Raw genomic sequence first — 11,444 nt, forward strand, 5'->3', positions numbered from 1 at the left:
GATGGTAGCTGGAGCAGGGTAAATATTTTTAAACAAGAAAAGCAAAGGTGACACAAGCGCACAGCCGACATCGCGTGATACAGTTTTATTAAACAATCAGACGTAAAATACAGATGCACTCACATGTATACGACGAAGAGGACCGTTGGGGTTCCATCGTCGATAGTGCAGGAATGGTGATCGAGATCTGTGCTGAACTTGAAGGGGTCATGAAGGAGATGGGTGTCTGTACGTGCCCAGAAACGTCTGTATACATGTGAGTGCATCTGTATTTTACGTCTGATTTTTTAATAAAAATGTATCAGGCGAGGTCGGCTGTGTGCTTGTGTCTCCTTTGCCTTTCCTGTATAGAACACTTGTCCGCCACCCAGTGGAATTGAGGAGAGCTGCAACAACCAGACTTTTACAAAGTGAACCTTTGGTCAAAGGAGGACTACTCATCAGCCAACATTGTAGCATTGCTGATCAGCGCATTAATTGGTGAAAAATATATTTTTTCTAAATATTTTTAAAACATTTTTTTGGCAAAAGCTTTATTTTTAAAGATCTTTTCCTGGGACAGTCCCGTGGATGCTGGGATGAATGAAGGGTAGATTATAGCCACTAGAAAGCAGTACTATGAAAAAGGATAGAAAGTCAAAATTATAACATGATCAATATGCAATAATAAATCTAAGCATAAAGGAAGTGTTCTGAAGTTCATATATTTGGTAGAAAAAATCAAACACACTGTTTAAAACTGCGTTGTTCACAACTGCTTTAACCACTTAAGCCCCAGAAGATTTGGCAGCTCAAAGACCAGGCCCTATTTTGCGATTCGGCACTGCGTGACTTTAACGGACAATTGCGCGGTCGTGCGACGCTGTACCCAAATTAAATTGATGTCCTTTTTTCCCACAAACCGCTTTCTTTTGGTGGTATTTAAACACCTGTGCAATTTTTACTTTTTGTGCTATAAACAAAAAAAGAGCAACAATTTTGAAAAAATAACAATATTTTTCACATTTTTTTATGAGATTCCCCCCCAAAAAAATGTAAAAATCTAAATTTTTTAACATCTTAGGCCAATTTTATTGCGTTTACTAACTATGGGAAAGATTTATATCATTTTTATTGATTTTTTTTTATTAACTAGTAATGGCGGCGATCTGCGATTTTTTTTTTTTGTGGGACTGCGACTTTGTGGCGGACAGATCAGACCCTTGACTGACATTTTTGACACTTTTGGGGGTACCAGTGACATTACTACAGTAATCAGTGCTATACATATGCACTATTACTGTAAAAATGACATTGGCAGGGAAGGGGTTAACTTTATTAGAGAGCAAGGGGTTAAGTGTGTCTCTAGGTAGGGGCGTGCTTCTAACTGAAAAGGGGTGTGGCTTTTGATGTAACCACAGAGACATATGATCCTACATAGCAGGATCATATGATCTCTGCTGTTACATCAGGGAGAATGACAGGCGGCTTTGTTTACATCAGCCGCCTGCCTTTCTCCCTCTCCAACGGGAGATTGCGAGTGACCGACAGACATCGGAGCCACCGGTCACTCGCGCGGGGATGCCTGTAAACGAACGGGAGCACGCCTCCGGCGGTGTGCGCTCGCCCCCTATTGGTTTACAGGCGAGTGACGTACCCATACGTCACTTTGCCTGCACGGGGCTGACCGCCGCAGTATATGTACTTGTGGCGGTCGGCAAGTGGTTAAAGAAGACCAAAGTTCACTATTATGCATTTCATATGACACTTTTTTTTTTTCTTTTTCTTCCTTAAACTAAACCAATCAATTTAACGGTTTCAAAAAACAGTTATATTCCAGGCATGCCAGGAATGCTAATTGTCACATTTACTCTCAACCAAACTGTCAAACCCTCAACTGGCTGGTGTCATAACTGATCACATGTGCAGCACCATCGCAGCTTCAGAGTAAAAAGAGGCAAAGATTGCAACAACCTTGGCTGAAAAGGATAGAACAGTTGTGAATTAATTTGGCAGTAAATGTATCTTCAAATTCTAACATATTAGTATTAAATTGAGTAGGAATTACCTACCTAAGCTGGAGATCTGTGTCCCACGCCACTGTGCAATGACTTCATTGCTAGGACTGTGCAGCTTCTGTGGGCCAGGAGGTCACTCCACCCAGCAGCGATATTGTTGAGGAACAGAGCCGAGTGCTGGAAGTCGAACAATTAATCCAGCAGTTGGCCCTGATACAAAGGGCCAAATCTGTGGGACCTCAGGAATATTTTTAAATCCTTGGAAAGTCCCGCTGAATCTGGATTGGTTGGGGGGGGGGGTATGAAGGCATACACTTTAATTAGTAGGGATGCTTTATAAAATGTATATCCTATTTTCTCTCAAAATCTTAATTTAGTTGCAGAATAACAACACATTTTCACCTTTTATTTGCATCCTTTCATGGATGTGAAGTGGTTTAAATGCTCCCCTTGAAAGCAACCGTGGAATCAAATCATCATATTACCTTAGTCAATTTTGAAAACTGCAGCTGTTTTCTATATAAAGAGAAAGTGCAAATCAATAAAACTATTACAACTCAGCAGAACATTGGAAATGTGTAAAGGCTCCTCTGGTTGAGAAATGAGCAAGAAATGATGGTTGGCAACACTACTGGTAATAGTAGAACAAAAGATTGAATCTTAGCAAAGAAGTGCTTTCTGTAAGAGCTTATTTAGGAAGGGAGTTATTTTTTTCCCCTTTCTATTCACAGGTAAAACTGTGCTGGTAATATGTATCTGTCTGTAAAAAGAACCAGTAAACCAGGTTTATTGTTCTCACTGCTGGTTCAAAGATCGAATATCAGACTTTATTTGGCTCATGGCATTTGGTATGGTATCTTTGTCAAATTTCAAATAAGATAATTGTTTTTTGCATTTATTAGATTTGAATATTTTGAACAATACTTATGTGGGTGCTGGTGCAAACATTATGTGTCCCAAGAAGCTGGTTTGATCATGGGTCAGTTATCTGTCTGCATCCAGGGTACAGGCAGGGAGGATACAGAGCATTCATGACCATATCAGTAAGCCTTGCATGTGGAGACTGCCAAGTCACATTTAAAAAGATTTTCTTTGTTATAGCACTATGCCCTAAAATGACATTCTTGCTTTCTCTGGATCATAATTATGATTCTGGTTTGTGTTTCTACATGAACATACCTAGATGTTTGTTTAGGTTAGAGAAGTAGTATAGTCAATAATTGATATTTAGCTTTTTTTAGGTAAATTGCAGGGATAACATTTAAAAAAATCTAGTTAATTATTGTGATGCTTGGAAGAGGAAAAAACTAGGGGTGAGCTGAGGAGTGCTTGGATTGTGGTCACCCACCTGAGCTATGATACAGACACTGGGGTTGATATACTAAAGGCACATAGATGGAAACTCATTTTCCCCAAAGCTTAGTGAATGTGGGGAATCTTCACTTTGTAAAGAAAACACAAGCAGGTGTAAGGAAAAGAAGAAAAAAATGCATTTTTGCATGAACATGATTGGATCATGGAAATCAGCAGGTCTTCACTACATTCACTTAGTTCTGGGAAAAATGAGTGTAACTGCACTTGCAAAGTGCACAGTTTGTTCACCTTCAGTAAATCAACTCCGCTGCCTGCATAGTTTTTCTTGGTTTTCCCTGAGTTTGCATCCAGACTGCAGTTTCTTCTCAGAATTCATAAACATACTGCTATTTGGTTAATTTGTTTCTACACGGATTGCCCCTATTCTGTAAGGCCCATTTCACATATAGTTACATATAGTTAGTCTGGTTGAAAAAAGACACGCGTCCATCCAAGTTCAACCAATAAAAGTAGGGAAAAAATATCCAAGTCTATATACACAATTCTTTACCCACAGTTGATCCAGAGGAAGGCAAAAAAAATAACCCAGCAAAGCATGATCCAATTTGCTCCACCAGGGGAAAAAATTTCTTCTTGATCCCCAAAATGCAATTGGATATTCCCTGGATCAACTTTACCTATAAACGTTGGTATCCAGTTATATTGTACATTTAGGAAAGAATCCAGGCCTTTTTTTAAAGCAATCTTCTGAGCTGGACACTACCAGCTCTTGAGGGAGTCTACTACACATTTTCACAGTCATTACTTTGCAGAAACCTTTCCATATTTGGAGATGAAATCTCTTTCTCTAGACGTATAGATTGCCCCCTTGTCCTCTGTGTTGACCTTAACGTCAATAACTCAACAGCAGGTTCACTATGTGGACAACTTATGTATTTATATATGTTAAACATACCCCCACCCCCCATCCCGAATCTCCTCTTCTCAAGAGAGAATAAATTAACTTCCTCTAATCTTTCCTCATAGATTAGCTCCTCCATGCTTCTTATCAGTTTGGTTGCCCTTCTTTTCACTTTCTCTAGTTCCCCAACATCCTATGTCAGTTTTTCAGATCGGACCCTCCAGTCTCCTCTATGATCGGTGGGTGTCTGTTTACATCCAATCTGCCTAAAACAGACAGATGGGGGGTTTCCCATCCATGTGGCTGATCAGATGGCAGTCAGGGCTGTGTCTGTGTCCGCTCTGCATAAACAGAGTGCACATGGACCAGCTATCCACCTGCTCAACGGAGTTCAGCAGACAGATTACACTGACTTCAACTGAGCCTGCCCCATGTAGAAGAGCCTAAGACTGTGATGGGGACATTCAGTTTTATGCTCCTACAGGATCAAAGATCAATGTTCATGGTTTAGCCAGAGGTAAATCTATCCTTTTTGCTGCCTAAGTCCTAAAATGACTTTCCACTCCCTAACAAAAATTTAATATGTTTTGGATTATCTAGGTTTTTTCTGGACTATTAGGGCATGCATATGTAAAATTCTGTTAGCATGACACTGGATCAATCCACTCATACTTAAAGCGGAGTTCCACCCAAAAGTGGAACTTCCGCTTTAGGGAGTCCTGACCCCCCGACATGCCACATTTGGCATGTCATTTTTTGGGGGGGGGAGCGGGTACCTAGTTTTGACAGGTACCCGCTCCCACTTCCACTCGGAGCGCCACGGCGCCCTGAGCGGAAGTTCTCCTCTCCCCCTCCCTCCCTGCAATCTTCTGGGACACGTCAGAGGTCCCAGAAGATTGCCGGCCAATCACGGCGCGCAGCGCGACTCGCGCATGCGCAGTGGGCACCCGGCTGTGAAGCCGCAAACTGTAACAGCCGGGTGCCCACAGCAGTGATGCCGGCGCCGTGGGAGAGGATCGAGGCTTCCGGCGGCCGCATCGCTGGACCGTTGGACAGGTGAGTAAATGGCTGGAACTCCGCTTTAAGATCTCATTATTTCGAGCAGATTAATATTTAGATTTCTCACATTCTGTGCAAACTGTGGTAAACTGGCTGGAAGTACTCTGGTGGTCCAGTAACTGACATCCCCTCCAGAACTGAAAGGAACAATCAGAAATCGTCCTGTCCCGCAATGGTGGCGTATATAGGCAGGTGTTAGGTTGACATGTAGTTACAATATTTCAAAACCACAGAACCGCCAATATAAAAAAAAATTACATATCCCGTTATCTTTTTGCAAACCCCTCCCAGACTCCATGAACATAAACTGATTAATGATGAACTGCTAGATGACAAGTGTGTCTGTGAGTTTAGCAAACTCACTACAGAATTTATAAATGAGTAAAATAAAAAACAAAAGTGAAAAGGTACCAAAAAAATAAACTGCTTCTTAAAGTGCTTGTTAGAAATCTCTTTTGGGCTGCTTGCCAGCATCATTCTGTAATTCTATCCAAAGGCTGGACTGATGGAGCATGATGTTTGAAATGACAATGGTTCCTTATTGAAACATTACTTTTGCTCTCTATTCTTGAACAGGATATAATTTTCAGGTGCCTGAAATTGCTGCAGAATCAGTATTTAGTTATAGGGTGGGAAAAGGGCACTCTTATTATGGGAGAAAAGAAGGGCAGTAGATAAAACGACTTAGGACAGCAATAGAAAGTTTGCCAGAAGGTCATTTTTTACAGTCATTCACAAGTATTTGTCAGCGGTTCATTAGTTCATTGATTTGCCTTACAGCAAAATCAACTGACAAAAAGCTATATTATGCTTATACATATAGTCATGTGAAAATAAGCCACAGCTCCTTAAATAAGGGAATCTCCATTCTTTAAAATTGCATTCTAATTAATGGAACGCTTTTAGACACCTTTATTTCACCATATCCCCTAATGGCTTTTTCTTTTCAGTTTCCTTTCTTGTTGCAGTCTGTGACTTGAGTTCAGTGCATAGGAGAGGGGATGTACTAATCTATTTTTCTTTTTTTGCAACCTTTTGATATCAAAATTACTGACTTCTAATACATTGCTATCTTTGGCTTTTTTGTAAACTCTAAATGAAAGAGGTGTATAAAAATTTCAATTGCTTAGACCTTTCTGTATTTTTTTGTCTGTACACGACAGCTTTCAGAAATTTTACCATCCAATACAACGAAAAGGTTATATAAAATTTTTTTGCAAAACATTTGAAACGCGCCCCCTCACTGCTCCCTGCTGAATCCTCCACTCATGTATTTTATGGACGGAACTTTCAGTCTCACACATATGAATAGAGAAAGATTAGCTGCTGCAGAGCACCTTTGTATTAAAAATTATGATTGAATGCACGCACAGGCATTCATTGGCAGTGCAGTAAAGTGCACCAACTACAGCTATAAAGCTTTTCCAGGTATCTCTAGCTGTGATGACTGTTCTTAAACCCCATGAAACTAAGTGCATTTAAATATGATTGTTCTTCTGCATCTCTTTGTTCTTGTAAGAAAAAGAAAAGAAGTCACAGGGCCACAACTTGAACATAACAGTAAGCAATAAAGATACTTTTGCACAAAGCGGACTTATAAGTTAACTATTTTGCTTTATTTGGACAGCAGGAAAGCAGTCTTTATGGATTTAGGGAATCTGCAATTCTATTTCAACCAAGCATGTATCAGAATTAAAGGTGTCTGTTTATTTGTTAACCCACCAACCCACCTGATATAATCATTATGCTATTGTTGATGAAGAGTGGGGATGGCATTTTACTACTCAGTGATTGTATCGCTGAGTATCTTCTCCTGAACATTGGGGGGCATTATTTATCAACTGGCTGCTCGTGTCATTTCCTGCACAGAATAAACCAGTATTTCTAATTTTTCAAATGCGCTTCATGTTCTGTAATCTAATTCAGTGGATTCCAGTCTTGGGAATAGGATTGGTCTTTAGCGCAAAAAAAAATCCTGGAGCGAACAGGTGAGTATGCAAATGAGGGATTCAGTTTATGTAGGTTAGGGTTAGTGTGAGCATTGTAGTTACAGGAATGTTTAGTCTTGCTGTGTGCACTGGAAAACACAAGAGATGGTCTCATGATACTGAAAGGCAATGTATTATCCAATATCTGCTGTTTTTAACTCCAATAGGATTTTGAAAAGTAAGAGACGCAGGTGACACCATCATTAGGTTGTGAACAAGATAGGACTTGGCATAAGGGATGATTGTTATACTGAATTATTTTTGGGTATCTAGACACAAAGTAGGGCCTGATTCGAAGTGATTTATTTCTTTTGCTACAGTCATTTTTTAAAACAAGCATCCACCTACCCTATCAGACTGATACCAGCCTTGGAATATCACATAGATGATGGTTAATCTGCATTCTGTATTAATACTTGCTTCTATCAGTATTTCCAGTGCCTTGAAAAGGTATTCATTACCCTTGAAATTTCCACATTTTGTCATGTTACAACCAAAAACGTAAATTTATTTTATTGGGGCTTTATGTGATAGACTAGAGAAGTCACTTAATTAGTAAATAGAGTTCACATGTGTGTAATTTAATCTCAGTATAAATACAGCTGTTCTGCAAAGCCCAAAGAGGTTTGTTAGAGAACCTTCGTGAACAAACAGCATCATGAAGGCCAAGGAAAACACCAGACAGGTCAGGGATAAAGTTGTGGAGAAGTTTAAAGCAGGGTTAGGTTATAAAAAAATATCCCAAGCTTTGAACATCTCACGGAGCACTCTACAATCCATCATCCAGGAAAGAGTATGGCACAACTGCAAACCTGCCAAGACATGGCTGTCCACCCTAAACTGACAGGCCGGGCAAGGAGAGCATTATTCAGAGAAGCAGTGAAGAGGCCTATCGTAACTCTGGAGGAGCTTCAGAGATCCACAGCTCAGGTGGGGGAATCTATCCACAGGAAACCAATTAGTCGTGTACTCCACAAATCTGGCCTTTATGGAAGAGTGGCAAAAAGAAAGCCATTGTTGAAAGAAAGCCATTAGAAGTCTCATTTGTAGTTTGCGAGAAGCCATGTTACAGCAAACATGTGGAGGAAGGTGCTCTGGTCAGATGAGACCAAAATGTAACTTTTTGACCTAAAAGCTAAACGCTATACATAGTTTCCACTGATGTATCCCATACCATTATATACTGGTATCATGATCATATCATGACTCATTAGATGTTTTACATCAATTGCCTTTGCTCTAAGTGGCTTTTTGGGATCCAGTGGTTTAACCTGTATTGTCTTATGCACATGCATTATTTGTCATTTGTATATACGCTTTTGTGATACGAATCTTTTTATGTCTTTATAAATAAATATATTTTTTATATTATTGGTGTATTTATTTTCATCAGGATCAATACCCACTCTTAGCCTCCAAAGTCCCATTACCTTGTGAGAGATTGTAGAGACCCCAGTCTGCTGTGGGACCCTCTCATCCCTCTCACAAGAGACTGAGGCGGAGGTTAACCTTCAAGCAGGACAACAACCCTAAACCTACAGCCCGAGCTACAATGGAATGGTTTAGATCAAAGCCTATTTATGGGCTAGAATGGCCCAGTCAAAGTCAGACCTAAATCCAATTGAGAATCTGTGGCAAGACTTGAAAATTGCTGTTCACAGACGCTCCCCATCCAATCTGACAGAGCTTGAGCTATTTTGCAAAAAATGGGCAAAAATTTCACACTTTAGATGTGCAAAGCTGGTAGAGACATACCCAAAAAGACTTGCAGCTGTAATTGCGGTGAAAGGTGGCTCTAAAAAGTATTGGGGGCTGAATAAAACTGCACACCACACTTCACAAATTTTGAAAACCATTTATCGATTTCCTTCCACTTCACAATTATGTGCCACTTTGTGTTGGTCTATCACATAAAATCCCAATAAAATAAGTTTGTTTTTGGTTGTAACATGACAAAATGTCAAGGGGTATGAATACTTTTTCAAGGCACTGTATATAATTGCAAATTTAAATAAAAGCACTAAAGAAACCTATTTTTTTCACTGTGGCAACCAGGAAAATATAACAAAGGCCTTCCCTGTTAGTTACAATTTTATTTTTTTCTGTTTTGCCATAGCACTGTAAAGTAAATAATTCAGGGCCATGCATCTTTCACAGCCCTTTGTCATTAGTTTTCCTCTGAATTGGGTATGAGATCTGAAGACTGAAACAGTTTCACATAAAAATACTAATAATTTCTTTTTTTTTTTCTCTTAGAAATCAATCAGTATTCTTATTTGACTTTTAGACTAGAAGACCTAAATGAGGAGTGAATTGGTTGTTGTGGGCAACAATAGTTTTCCCTGTTATGGGCCATACACACTATATAATTTTCTTTAGATTTTTTCCTTTAGATTTACCAAAACCATATAATATGAGGTCAAATCTAAACACTTTCAATTTGTATGCAATCAGGCAGGCCCCTGCACTACATAGTTGAAGGTAAATCTAATGGAAATCTAACAACAAAAGTTGTATAGTGTGTATCCAGCTTTAGCACATTTTTGTTGAGTGGTACCTTTACACTTTTTTTGGTTGTCTTTAGCAATTATTGGGCTTAAACATTAAGGCAATACAAAGAGCGGTAAAATAAATTGTAAAGTAGCCCAAAGCAATAATCAGATTGCAGTTGACTGCGTGATGTGTGCTGATCTGCTGAGAATATGATTTGCAATTTGTTACTGCATTTGCACATCCTTGTTCTTTGCACTCTTTTAGTAAGGAATGTTTATAGTTAAATGGTATTGTCTTTGTTCATCCTTTTGACGATTCCCCTTTTATTAATCAGTTGCAGCTGCTTAATTATCTTTATATTCTGCTGCTAAATATTTGATGTTGATTCCCTTTTATAGAAAACCCGTTATGAAGTTTATGTGAAACTTCTGAAGGAAGGAGGCAAAGAGCTTCTGAGCAGTGGTGAAAATGACAACTCTGGCCTGAAGAAATCGCATTCAAGCCCATCTCTTACTCAAGATTCATCACCAGCCAGTGCCAAGGTTAAGCGTAATGTTTCGGAGAGGAAAGATTACCGGCCAGAGACACCCAGCATCAAGCAGAAGGTTACTTAAGAGGCATGGGATGACAATAAGCTGGAAGTCAGTCAGCAAGAGCAGCAAAATATATTGTCTGTCACAATTGTTACTATCTGTGGTTCATTCAAACAACAAAATGAGTCTGTGACTGACTGGAGCTTGATAGCATTTTCTATTGCACATTCCTTCTTGCTGTTGACTGCTCACTATGTTGTAGATGTCTTTGTTCCCAATCTGCAGAGTGTGGTAGTTTGGCTTATAACACCTCATGCACTGCAGATTCAGTCCAGCGCTGAAAGGTATAGCAAGTAATGCGCCTATATTCATAGGGGATATTTATCTGGACAACAAAATGTTGTGCCTATCCCAGAGTCCACTGTTGTTCACCTTCACGTCAAATATTTTTAAGTTATATTTTTTAACCTAATTTATACAACAGATATTGGTTTACTGTAATTGACCTTTCTTTTTTTTTTTTTTTTTTTTAACTAATTTATTGTAAACCCAGATATAAATTATTTGTAGACACAAGTTTTTGCTGGAATTATAGAGGGAATTGGTGGTAAAATGGGGGCCAGTGCAAGTTCTGGTATCTTTAATGCACCAACTTTACTGACGTTAGACATTTAGACAAATTCACATTTGAGCCTGAACAGAGCAGGCCATTTATTTGCTGCAGGACTTGTGTTATTATTTTTTTAGTCTATGCCGTTCTATGCTGTCTACCCAAAACTGGATGAGGATAACACATCCAATTTCAATCTGCACAAGGATTTTCATGTGTGTTAAACATTATTCCAGGCCAATCAATTTATGAATGTACTGTACAGTTTTCATCTCAATCATTAGGAAAGCAGTATACACAATTTTATTTCTTGAATACATTTTTTTGTCAGTTGCAAATCAGACCAGCAGCTATTCGCTTACGTTTGTCAAGGTATTTTTTTTAAAGGAAATTTAGGCATATAATAAATCTCTGCCATTGTGAGGCTTATTCAGCAAGTAAGAAAGCAGTGTGTCAAGTGCAGTTGCCCATAACAACCTATCAGAAGTATTTACTTCTCAGTTATTTACTGAGTATTTTCTCAGTAAACTGAAATCTGATTTGTTGTTG

General features: G+C 39.1%; 1 protein-coding gene across 6 annotated transcripts in view; it reads left to right on the forward strand.

Moving 5' to 3' along the window:
• PSD3 (pleckstrin and Sec7 domain containing 3) overlaps positions 1-10,801 on the forward strand; it is a gene marked incomplete at its 5' end in the record, with an annotated part of 867,292 nt that extends 856,491 nt beyond the window's left edge. For all 6 annotated transcript variants that reach the window (XM_082247748.1, XM_082247749.1, XM_082247750.1 and 3 more), the window contains one exon: positions 10,151-10,801. In XM_082247748.1, the coding sequence (XP_082103874.1) occupies positions 10,151-10,366 (216 nt within the window). In that variant the 3' untranslated portion in view covers positions 10,367-10,801. The remainder of the gene's footprint in view (positions 1-10,150) is intronic.
• Positions 10,802-11,444: the final 643 nt, after the last annotated feature.

Source organism: Pelophylax lessonae, assembly GCF_965119305.1.
Source record: "Pelophylax lessonae genome assembly, chromosome: 1".
NCBI lineage: Eukaryota > Metazoa > Chordata > Amphibia > Anura > Ranidae > Pelophylax > Pelophylax lessonae.